The sequence below is a fragment of the Melospiza melodia genome, chromosome 4 (genome assembly GCF_035770615.1).
Source record: "Melospiza melodia melodia isolate bMelMel2 chromosome 4, bMelMel2.pri, whole genome shotgun sequence".
Lineage (NCBI taxonomy): Eukaryota > Metazoa > Chordata > Aves > Passeriformes > Passerellidae > Melospiza > Melospiza melodia.
Window position 1 is genome coordinate 65401240 of NC_086197.1, and position 12043 is coordinate 65413282.

The following is a 12043-nucleotide window of genomic DNA, read 5'->3' on the forward strand; positions in this document are numbered from 1 at the left end:
TGAGAAGACATCGTAGTCCCATACATTTAAAGTCTGTTGTACAATTATGGTGTTTTACTTCTTCCCTTTCTCCAGGGCCAGACAGCATTTGATGTGGCAGATGAAGATATTCTAGGATATTTAGAAGAGTTACAAAAGAAGCAGAATCTGGTAGGTCTTGTGCATATATATATATGTGTGTGTGTGTGTATGTATGTTGCATTTTACTATACATATGATTATGGTATCCTCCTCAGGGCAGGATAAAAATTAAAACTAAAGTTTTAAATTCAGGGCTTCAATTCAGGTGAAGCCACAGTCATCTCAAAAGGTCTTTTATGCCTTTACTTGTCACCTATGGTGACCAAAAAAGCCTTGGAAGAAAAAAGGCAATCTGCAACTTGCCTTGTCCAGTGGGCATTTGATGATCCAAGGTATCAACAATGAGCATTTTACTTGGAATAACAGTTTCTAAGATTTTTAGAGCTTTGAACATTCATACTTTTTGAAATTTTTGCACATTCTAGTGTTTGTAGTAATTAGAAATTCCCCTCCATTTGTTATTTTGTCGCACTGATGCCATTGTAACAACTAAACTGCATCATTTTCTGTTTTGAAGCTTCATAGTGAAAAACGTGAAAAGAAATCTCCCCTAATTGAATCCACAGCCAACTTGGATAATAATCAGACACAGAAAACATTTAAAAAGTAAGTAAAAATAAAAAAAAATATGAAGTCTTTAAAAAAGATGGCTTTACAACTGTCACAAAGTCCTACTTAACAGGCTTTAGTAAATTTTTCAGTACTTAGTAAATACTTTTCTTTACAAACTCAGTAAGGAGACGCTGATTATGGAGCAAGAAAAGAATGCATCTAGTATAGAGTCTCTGGAGCAAGAGAAAGCAGATGAAGAAGAAGAAGGAAAGAAGGATGAATCCAGTTGTTCTAGTGAAGAGGAAGAGGATGATGACTCAGAATCTGAAGCAGAGACAGGTGTGTTATTTGGAGCATTGCATTTCATTAAATATTTACTTTATAAATTTACTTGTTTAATATCCACATGATAGAGAGTTAAGTATCTTACGTTTCTCTTATTCTTCTGTGTTTCACTAAGTTTCCAGTTATTTGAAAGTAAGTTTGTATATGTCTAAAGTTGAGTTGTAACAGATGTATCCAATGGATGTCTGCACTGGTAGCTACTTAGGTTAAAGCTATTTGCCAGCTTACTTGATTGGCTGCTTAACAAATAGATGCTGTTAATTAGATAGATAAAACAATATAAGCCTGAAGTAGCATGTCAGAAACATTGAAAAAGTTAGAAGGTCAAATTAGAGAGGAAGAATTCTTAGCAGTATTTGCTTGTGGAACTGGTGCAGAGATTGAATCAGAAGAAGTGCAAACATTCTCATTTGTTCTTACAATCTTGAAGTAATTACTACTTAATCTGGCTCAGGTATTCATAAAGTAGTAGTGCATATATTTTCAGTGTGTTCTGAGATAAACTTTTAAATGTATTATTTTAATTTTGACTGTTAATTCATATATAACTTCAAGAGGAATGTTCTTTGAAAAATTTTGCATTTGTATTTTTCTCCTAAGAAATAGAATTAGTGGGTTGTTTTTTTCCTGAACAATTATCAGAGCAGTAAGTACTAATTAAAGAGCAAAATGTGTATTTTCCGTTCAAACCAGGAAACAAGTGTCTGACAATAAGTGTTTAAAGCTATATGTTTAATCCTAATAAAGAATATAAGAATTGCAGTGCAGCAGTACCTTACAGAGGCATGGATGTCATTAGAAACAGCCTGTTAATATTTTATACATTAACTTTTAAAAATAACCGGGTTTGGTGAGCTGTCAGTTTTTATTTTAATATATTCTAATTTCTACACCTGAAAAGGCAAGACTAATAGTGTATTTCAGAGCTAGCCAATTTATCATAAGTATTTAATGTAGATAGAAGTAAAAATAACTTGTGAAACCAAACTTTCTGTTGTGGGTTTGTTTTTTTTTTTTTTTTTTGGTTTGAAATAATCCAGCATTTCAATATTAAGCTGAAAAAAAATGTCTGGCAGACTTTGTAATTACTTTTTTACCTTAGTGTACTTGCGTCCATTATTTACTGAGCTTTGCTAAACTCATACTACTTATAATATATAACATGTAGTAATTTCTCTGTCACTGAGCTGACTGTAATGTCTGCTGAACTTTATGACTCTGGTAACTGTGTTCTCTTCATTGCCAGTAGTTCGTGCCAGGAAAATTTGACTGTGACACAAGAATTAATTTATGTAAACTTCAGGGGTTTTAATATCAACAAGGCTTTATCATACTTTATTTGGCAAGATACACTTGAAGCTTTTCCCTGTAGAGCTACATCTCTTCAGTTCCAAGATTTTACTTTCCCTTTTTTTTACCATTATTCAGCTTAAGGTAGTGAAAGATTTTTCAAGTGAAAAATATTATTATTATAAGGAGCATTCTGGTTGTGGAATATTTTAACAGTGTTCTGTATTCTAAAGCTGTAGAAATGGTGATTTCAAATCTTTTGGGATAATTAAAAGTTTTTCCTGTGTTTTTGTTTCATTGGTTATGTGAGAATATAGTTTAAATATAAATGCACTTCTGTCTGTAAGACCAAGAAGGAAAACATGAATATGAAAATAGCTTATTGCAAAGGACAGGGAAACAAGATAAAAAATAAAATTTTCCTAAGTTCAGGTTTTGTAACTTACTCTTTTTGATGTACTCTATTTTTTTTAATTAGTCCATATCAGCTTAGTCATGCATACAACTGTGCTCTTGCTGCTCTATTAATAATTTCAGAATACAGTTGTGAAAAATCCATTTTTTCCTTCCATGCTTTCACTCCTGATAACTTTTTCTGATGCCTTGAGAGGCCACCTAGAACAGAGGCTAGACAGAGTTAAAGGAATAAAGTAGGTATTTATTAAAAGGCCTTCAAAGGATTGTGGGATCTCAGCACCTCAGGACTGAGGTGCAGAGTGGCCGAGAACACCCTTGGGGGGCTCGGGAGTCCTGGAACGTTGCCAGAAGTGTCTGGTGGCTGGACTTTGATCCTACACGGGAGACGACACCTGTATGAGGACTGGGAGGATTTCACTGGGGTGAATGGTGAAGGGATAAGTTAATTAGAGTGTAGAACACAGGGTTTAAGATTTCTGTACAAGGGCGTCTAGAGAAGTAAGATGGAGGAATTGGGGCGTGTCCTGTCCTTCTTCTTCTTCTTCTTGGCCTCCATCTTCTGTGGTGATGGTGGCACTTTGGGATTGGTCTTTACTAGAAGTGCACCGGTTAATAAGGATAGAAGGTATTGGGGAAAAATTATAAACATTGTATATGTAACTTCGGGTATAAAGATAAGTGACCGCCCCGGGGGCTCTCAGTGTGCCCATGGCTGGCTTGCTGTGCAGACCTCTGTTGGGCTGAAAGAAAATCTTTTAGATAAACAATTAATAAACACCGAGACCGAGAAAAGATCAGAAGTCTCTCCTCGTCCTTTGAAGCGCCGGGCTGTCCAAGGCCACTCTGGGCCTTTCCAGGCCACCTAAACACCTGAGAAACCGTCAAAGGATGAACCTTGGGCAGTACAAGAGCCAGGCCCAGGCTACACCCAAGATGGACAACAGATCACAAATTTTTAGACTTTTGTAACTTTTGGTCCATTTACATATTAGGGTTAAATGTCCAATTACAGCTTCAGGTTATGAAGTCCCATTCTCCCAGATTGCTCTTCTCAATTCACTGTTTATAACTTTTGGGCCTGAAACTTCAACGGTGTTCTTGGTTCTCGGCTTGGAAAAGGATTGTTTTGTCTGACTAAACTGTTAGGAGAAGGTGCTAACACTGTATGTGAAGTTCAGAGTTATGTACTGCTGCAGTACAGAACCTGGAAAACTGAAAGCTAAAATTTAAGGAATCATTTTTGTGTATTTTAAAGATGTATTACTTACAAATTTCTATCAGATCTGCCTGTGTATCATCTCGAATCATACTGTAAGTCCACATTGCCTTGTTCAGCTTTTTATAACCTAGAATTTTACCAGCCATTTTTTTCACTTGTGTTTAAAAAGTACTTTCCATATAGGGCTGTTGGTCATGTAAGCTATTTATATTTGTATTTGTTTACTGCTTAACTAACATTCAAAACATCTGTTCAACTATGTCCATAACTAAAACAAGTGTGTAACACCAATACTGTGAATTACACAACTTGTAATTGTATATCAGTACTTTATTGAATTTAAATGGTAGTTGTAAGAACACTGCATGAAAACCTTGTATACTTTCTAAATTAATTGCTCCCAGGCTGTATGGGTCACATAGATGGAAAGATGTGTCTCTAGTAGGCCAAAACCATTGGAGATTGAACCCCCATGTTGCTTCATACTGCACTAACAAATAGGAGGCAACATCCAAGCATGAAGAAAGTGCAGTTCAAATACACGAAACAGAAGTGAGGTGTAACATTATGAAGCTCAAGCAAAAGCAGTGACAGCAGTTGTTGTATCTCAATCATGACATTTTCTGTGAGTTTGTGTAAGAAGGGTTAAGGTTTATGAACCATGGGCAGAGGAAGGAATTTGGAGAAAGCAGAAGAGACTAGGTAGATAGACAGTGAAATGTGGGTAAGAAAAGCAAGGGACAAAGAAGGAACGAAGCAAATGGTAAATAGGTGCTCTGGAAGGCAAGTCCCTGTCTCAGGTCATTCTGGTGACCAGAATTCCTGATGTGCTCTGTACAGTTAATTATTTCTTTGAACTCAAACATGCATAATTAGCAGAGAATAAAGGTTTCGTTTTAAATTGGCCCCTGCCTTCTGTGCTTAATTAACTGTTACAGAGTCACAGAATCAAAGGATAGGGTAGGAAGGGAGCTCTGGAAATCAAGTCCAACTTTCCCTGCCAAGGCAGGGTGACCCTAGAGCAGGTTACACACAAAAGCAGCCAGGTGGGTTTTGAATGTCTCCAGAGAGGGAGATTCCACAACCTCCCTGGACAACCTCTTTCAGAACTCTTCCACCCTCAATGTTCTTCCTCATGTTGAGGTGGAACTCCGTGTATTTTAGTTTATGGCTATTGCTCCTTGTCCTGTCACTGGACAGCACCAAGAAGAGTCTGGCACCATCCTGGACACCTGCCTTTAAGATACTTATATGCATGAATGAGATCAGATGAGATGCTAACAGATCTCCCACTGTTTCAGTTTTTATGGTCATTAGCCAGATACTGAAATACAGGCTGTTTGGGGAGACTGAAATCTCTGTCTCCAGAGGTTTCCAAGATGTGACTCATCAAAGCCTTTAGCAACCTAATTCATAAGCAGTATTGACCCTCTCTTTGAGCAGAAGGGTGAGTTAGGTGATCTCCTGAGTCACTTTGAACCTGAATGATTCTGTACCTCTGCCTCTGCATCTCTGAGTGGTAACACTTGATGAATACAAAAACATTGTTGCATGCTGTGTGCTCAACTGTTTAGGAAAACAAGGTGGACCTAGCTAAGATGTAAAGTAAGAGTGAGAGAGAAAACACTGAGGAATAAATAATAAAATGCTGGTCATAAAGTTAACTGTGAAATTTCTTGGATGAAAATTCAGTTAGGTGTTGTAAAGGTGATGAAATTGTGAATGAAGAATGAAGATTAAATCTTGTCAATATTTTGCAGATAAGACCAAAACCTTGGCAGCTAATAATGCAAATACCACAAGTACACAATCAGCATCAGTCGCTGCGACGGCGCCCTCAGTAGCTGGTGGCCAAGGGGCACCTACATCCCCTGTTAAGAAGGTAAAAGAAAATACCTTTTTATTTTATATTATATTGTAATCCCATGATTTTCTCTTTCTTTTTTCTGTGTAAGTATATATTTTTGATTCTAGTGTAAATAGTTGATTTGATTGACCGGTGAATTGAGAAGAGTATGCACAGATTCCTAAAATACTTTATGTTCTTCCCCAGATGCTGTTAATTTTAATTTTGAATGACTTCAATTCTGCACAGGGACCTAAAATACAGAGCTATTAAATAGCTGAATGTAAAATCATTCTGAAAAAGAAAATGCTGTTGCATAGTGAGTGGAGTTCTTGTATTTTCTGAAACTAAACTTCATCTTTTGGAAGTCTTTTCTATGTCAAACTCCTCCAGAATTTCTAGAACCTACAGTTCTTGTGTTTCTCAGTACCTGTATTTCTGATGCACTTAATTCAAGGGAGGCAGGCATGACCATGTGACTTTTGGGAGTCCCTTGGAGTATTCAGCTAGTACTTCGGCAGAGAAGTTGAAAATTATACCTGAAATAAGAAGTAGAAAATTGTGTGGGTCTCATCCTTGTTTTAATATGGTTAGGACCTCGTGGAAGAGCTAGGTAACAGGGACACATGATTTATTCAATGCATAGCTCAAAGCCACACCTAGCAAAGCCATATTGCTTGCTGGAAGCTTTTACAGCTTGTAACTTTACAGGAAAAATTAATTTGGATGAACTTTGGTTTTACTTGGTAAGGGGAAGATAGGTATCTTGGGTAAAAAAATTACAGTAGATAAGAAAGCATAGTCAGAAGTCCAACTTTTAGAATATCAGAGCAAGCTGGGTAGTAAGCCAGTACATCTTCATTTGTCATTCCTTACAACTTTCCTGTACACATCATCATCAAAGTGTAGCCCTGTACTAGTGCATCTGAAATGCATGTTCAGGAGAAGTGGTAACCATGATATACTGCAGCCACAGTAGAAGGAAAAGACATACTACTAGGACATACTACTCTGAATTGTATTTTGCTCCTGGGAGCTTACTGGGGTTATACTTCCATATTCACAGTAGAATCTAATAGTGGTTCATTTTACAAAGTATACTTTAGGTGCAGGTATGTGATTGAATGCTATGGGGGAGTATTTTCATAAGAGAGGAAATAAGCTTGATTTTAAGCTAAATTACAAGCTTTTATAAATCATCAATACACTTCTGATTCTGTTATGCAGAAATTAATGGTTTATATTTTGGTCTTCTGGGTAAAAGGTACAGGCTAACAATAAACTGCACTTATCTTCCTATTACTAGGAAAGCTCAGGGCCTTCTGTAGCTATAAAATAAATGCACTTCATATCAAAAATATTATCTTGTAACATAGCAGGTACATGTGATCTAAAGGAGCAGTTACAGCTCCTGTCAATAAACAAAAATGCTTTAAACTGTTTTTACCAGTGAAGGTAAAGCAGCGCTCTGTGTGTGATCTTGCACCTGCCTTTTTGGGTCTGCACCATCTGATCTGCTGTAGCGGCAGTTCTGCTTTTACATCACAGATGGCCAAACCAAGAGGTGCAGATGCAGTATACTAAGCTTAAGTCAGGTTTCCTTCAGTCTGCTGCTCTGTGACTGCAGGTACTGAAGGTAAGGCAAGTCTGGGAGGATAGCCACGCTAGCTGTTGGCATGTGGAATGTGATTCAGGGATACGAATGATACATGGTAAGAAGATGAGGGATATGTTAGTGTGAATCTTCCAGTACTCTCAACAGTGTGAAGATTTAGGCCACAGACCTTGTTAGGTCACAGGCTTTGTTGTTCTTTTCTATGCAAGCTGTAATTCTGTCTCTGAATGAGGTAAACATGCTGTGTTACATTTAGTTGTTATCTGTTACTATGGTTTTAAGTCTCTAACTGCTTTTTTGGTGTTTTTGTGTTATAATGAAGAGTTACTTACTATAAACCTAGGAACAAGCTATATGGTGTTAAAACAACCTTTGGTTTCTCTTTTCCTTCCTTTCAATCTTCATCTTTGTCTTGTCTGAATTGGCTTTAGTATGATTTCATTCCTCCTATCATGCCTGTCATGGAGTCAGTAGATCCTGCATCATGGAGGCAGGGCTTGCGCAAAACTGGCATTGTTCTTGTGCCCAGTAAGGGTGAAAAATCTATGGTGAGGTTCTTGTGTGCACAGGTTTATGTACAGGTTGCAAAATAACATATTTAATCAAAATGTTAATACCAGATTTGCATGTTTCTAAGTTTTTATCTCAAGTTCACAGCGTGTATTACAAAGTGTGAGTTTTTGTAAGCTAACTTTTATAAGAGTGGTATTCCTTGACCGGTCTTACATTTCTCATCCCATTGACTAATTCAAGAGAAAAGTGCATAGGTTGCCTCTCACTACAATTTCCCTACAAGTTCAGCACTTGTGATTATTAAAAACAGTTGTGTTCTTGAATCTTTGCAAGGAGCCTGAATTACCACAGATAAGATAAATTAATAATGTAAATTCATTTTCCTGTGTTTTATAGTTTCCAACATCTACAACCAAGGTTTCTCCCAAAGATGAAGAGAGGAAAGATGAATCTCCTGCTTCATGGAGGTTGGGTCTTAGAAAAACAGGTAGTTATGGTGCACTTGCAGAGATTACTGCTTCCAAAGAAGCTCAGAAAGAAAAGGACTCTGCAGGTGTTATGCGTTCTGCATCAAGCCCTAAACTTTCCTCTTCGCTGGACAACAAAGAAAAGGTAATAATTTTCAGGATAAAACAACATTTTTGAGGACTTCTTATACCTTTCTTAATATAGATGTTAATGATATATTATAGAAGTAAGATTGTATTACACATCCGTTCTTCCCTAAAATTCCAAAAAGTTAAATTACACAGCTTCTTTATAGTATCTCTCAAAGTGTAATATGCTCCTTCAGTGTCTGGTGACCTGGTACATAGGTCTGGCATTTTATTCCTCATTAGGACTTGCAAAGCTAGTAGTCATTTTTGCAATTCGGGGACATGGGAGATTTGATAGCATTTGCATCACTTGGAGAATTATGCTAAAATAATCTTACAAATGAAAGAAGTCTCTTTTGTATTAAATTTCATTTTGTAGTGATTTTTTATCTTCAAAAATTGGTTCTGTAACTAAACATGGATACGCTAAACCAAGTGTTGTTCCGGTACCTGAACAAAATAAAACTTGTGCTTCTGTTTTAAATACAAATGTTTATATGATTTAAAGATTAAGAATAGTAATGTACTGTGCTATATAAAAATACTGAACCAGTTGCTTTCAGGAATCACTGATGGAAGTGTACTGCAGCAAAGTAGAAAAAAAAAGTCATTAGCATTACTAGAATGGAAACATTAGCAGTTTCATTTTCTTGTTGTAGTCTTTTATGATATTTAACTAAAGCTTTGAACTCATTTGTATAATCAGGCTACAGTCAACATGGTCAGAGTTGGCATAATGATCCTTTTCCAGACAAGATAATCAATAATAGTAACAATTAACAAAAAAACTGATGTCTTTCAGGAGAAAGATGGAAAAGGAACTCGACTTGCATATGTTGCACCTACAATACCAAGACGGCTGGCCAGTACCTCTGACATTGATGAAAAAGAAAACAGGTGACTATGAAGTTATATATCATTTAATATGAAATTAAATAAGATTTTAGAATGACTGACAAACTTTGATGTTTTAAAACTGTGCTAATTTATAGCATTGTCTGACTGTATAGGTTATGCAGAAAACCAACTGTTTGCAACTGCAGAAGTGCTAACATACATTATCATGCAAAAAGAGGTACATCTGAACATAGAATACATCTTTTCAAAGTTTTGTTTTATTTTGCCTCCTACACCTGATTGCCTTATATATAATTTTGTGAAAGACATGTTTTATTCTTCCTATTGTCTGAGCTTCAAATTTTGAGCTGGTATTTTTGTTAGAAATTCAGTTTTTGTATGTCAGTTTTTGGGATAGTTTTTCTAAGTAGCTTTTTGCAAGGTCATTCCTTGCTGCTGTAAAACGCAACAACAGCCTGGAAATTCCTTATGACTGAAGTCATGTCAGCTAGTGATACATGTCAGACCCCTCAGGAATGGCTACTGCAGGCCTTCTTAGGCTGGTCTTAGAGTATCATGAGTTCTAAAGGCTTGCCAGCTTTTAAACTTCTTATAACATCAAAGAATGTAAAATGCCATCAAATCAGCTATTAAAAAAGCCAAGTAGATTTCCCTTATTGCACTGGATAATCTCAGGAGCAAACAGAAAAACATCTTGTTCCTTTTTGGAGAAAAACAAAGCTAGCAATGCCCACAGATAAAAAGCAGCAATTGATTTAATGTTGATTAGGTCCTCTTTAGCAGTTTTCTTTTGATGCTACTTTCTTCTTATATTTCTAATTGTGTTACTATGAATGTAGTATTTTTTCACACAGGCTTGAAAACGATTGTCCATAAAAGCAATTTTATTCCTTATTCAGTTATGTTTATTTTAAGTGTGTTATCCAGGATTTTAATTCAAAGTTCCTGTTCAACTCACATCCAAGAACAGCCTTCTTTAATGTGAGTTCGCTAAACTAAAATCTCTTTTACAGGGATTCATCTGCTAGTTCAATACGTGGTGGCAGTTCCTACACCAGGAGAAAATGGGAGGAAGATGTCAAGAAAAACAATTTGAATGAAGGTCCTGCATCATTAAACACAAGTTATCAAAAAAGGTGTGGGATTTTCTCTTTTTTTTTTTTTAATCAAAATAGGCTTAAAAGTTAACAAGCACTGAATCATTTTGTAAGGACAGTTTAAAACTGAATGGTGACATATTGCCATGTTCATAATAATTGCAAAGTGCATATTGCAATAGTTGTGCTGGTTTTAAACATGCAGTTGTATGCTGATGGAGTGCTTGTGCTGATTTTAATCTATATAATTAAAGTTAGATGCTTGCTTTTTCCTGTGGTTTATTTCAGTTTGGGGTTCATTTGACGCTTTCCAGATTAGTTCAGTAGTCAAAGACAATTTTTCAAAATGTTGCAATAGGTATAATTCTGCTTGCTATATGAAAAGGGGGAAGACACTGTCTCTGTTGAATTCTGGTTATGGCATGATAGTCTTGGAGGTATTGGACTGCTGTCCTTAATTGTAAATTATAGCCATACCTATGTTGAGTATCAGCATCATAAAATACCTAAAATTCACTTGAATGCAAAGTAAATTATGAAAATACGAGAATAGTTCTCAGGTGCGCTGGTTCCTAACTTGCAGAATTTTCTTAGGAGGAATCATATGCTGCACATATACTACATTATTAACTTTGCTGCATTGTGTAGTTTCAGTGTAGTTATGTGAGTCAAATTCTTCATTGTAATTAGTGGGGCAATAAATAGCTAAAATGAATAGATCAAGGAAAAAAGAGTCGAATAACTAAGCTGCATATTGGTACCTGCTGCTGATGTACACGGTACATACTTAGCATTTTTTTGAGTCTTGACATTGATGTTATCAGTAACCAGGCTGTCTCATACAGCATAATGCATATTTATTTCTTGTAAACCATTGGGTCTGCTTTATAGCTTGAAGAGCGAGGGAAAAACCTGAGTGGGAGGTTATTCTTCCTGGGAATGATTAAAGATTTTTTTTTTAAATGGGGCAGTATATTTAATTGCTTTCAAATTATAAGAGGAGTGATATTGATGACATTTTCTTTCCTGACAAGCTGTGCAGTAAGGTTCTGCATTTTCTGAGGTATTCAGTGTGGGTGAAACAGCAGTTTAAAAATGGGACATTGGGGGCCCTATATGAATGCTTTAGTAGATCTGATCAAGACATTCTTATATAAATGAGTGAGATTCCATTCTTTATCCTCTTTGGTGAAGAAATGATTGGGACTAGGGGACACTTCTGCTGCCCTCAAATCATAAATTAAAAGTCCTAGCCAAGGAAAAACTGGAAAAAAGCTTCTTTTGCACCAGAAGTTTCCAAGACTTAACTGAGGCACAGAATACATGGGCAGAAGTTTAGTAGATTATTCACAGCTTGGTGATATTTTAATGAGTAAATATCAGTAATAAATGCCATCATTGTACATGTCTCTCCTTCAGTGGCTCCTTTGGTAGAAGACAAGATGATTTGATAAGTTCTAATGTTCCAAGTACTGCATCAACAGTTACCTCTTCTGCTGGTCCTCAGAAAACGCTGCCTGCCAGCACAAACACTACTACGAAGAGTACAACGGGTTCTACTTCAGCAGGTGTACAAAGCAGGTAATGGCACCAGCACATTTTGTTCCTTTTTTT

The 12043-nt window shown here is 36.4% G+C and overlaps 1 protein-coding gene across 2 annotated transcripts in view; it reads left to right on the top strand.

The window, feature by feature from the left end:
* The window catches only part of PPP1R12A (protein phosphatase 1 regulatory subunit 12A), a 113893-nt gene that overhangs the window by 73898 nt on the left and 27952 nt on the right, over positions 1 to 12043 (top strand). For both annotated transcript variants that reach the window (XM_063154980.1, XM_063154979.1), the window contains exons 6-13: positions 76 to 150; positions 599 to 687; positions 815 to 972; positions 5665 to 5786; positions 8275 to 8490; positions 9277 to 9371; positions 10346 to 10468; positions 11849 to 12010. In XM_063154980.1, the coding sequence (XP_063011050.1) occupies positions 76 to 150; positions 599 to 687; positions 815 to 972; positions 5665 to 5786; positions 8275 to 8490; positions 9277 to 9371; positions 10346 to 10468; positions 11849 to 12010 (1040 nt within the window). The remainder of the gene's footprint in view (positions 1 to 75; positions 151 to 598; positions 688 to 814; positions 973 to 5664; positions 5787 to 8274; positions 8491 to 9276; positions 9372 to 10345; positions 10469 to 11848; positions 12011 to 12043) is intronic.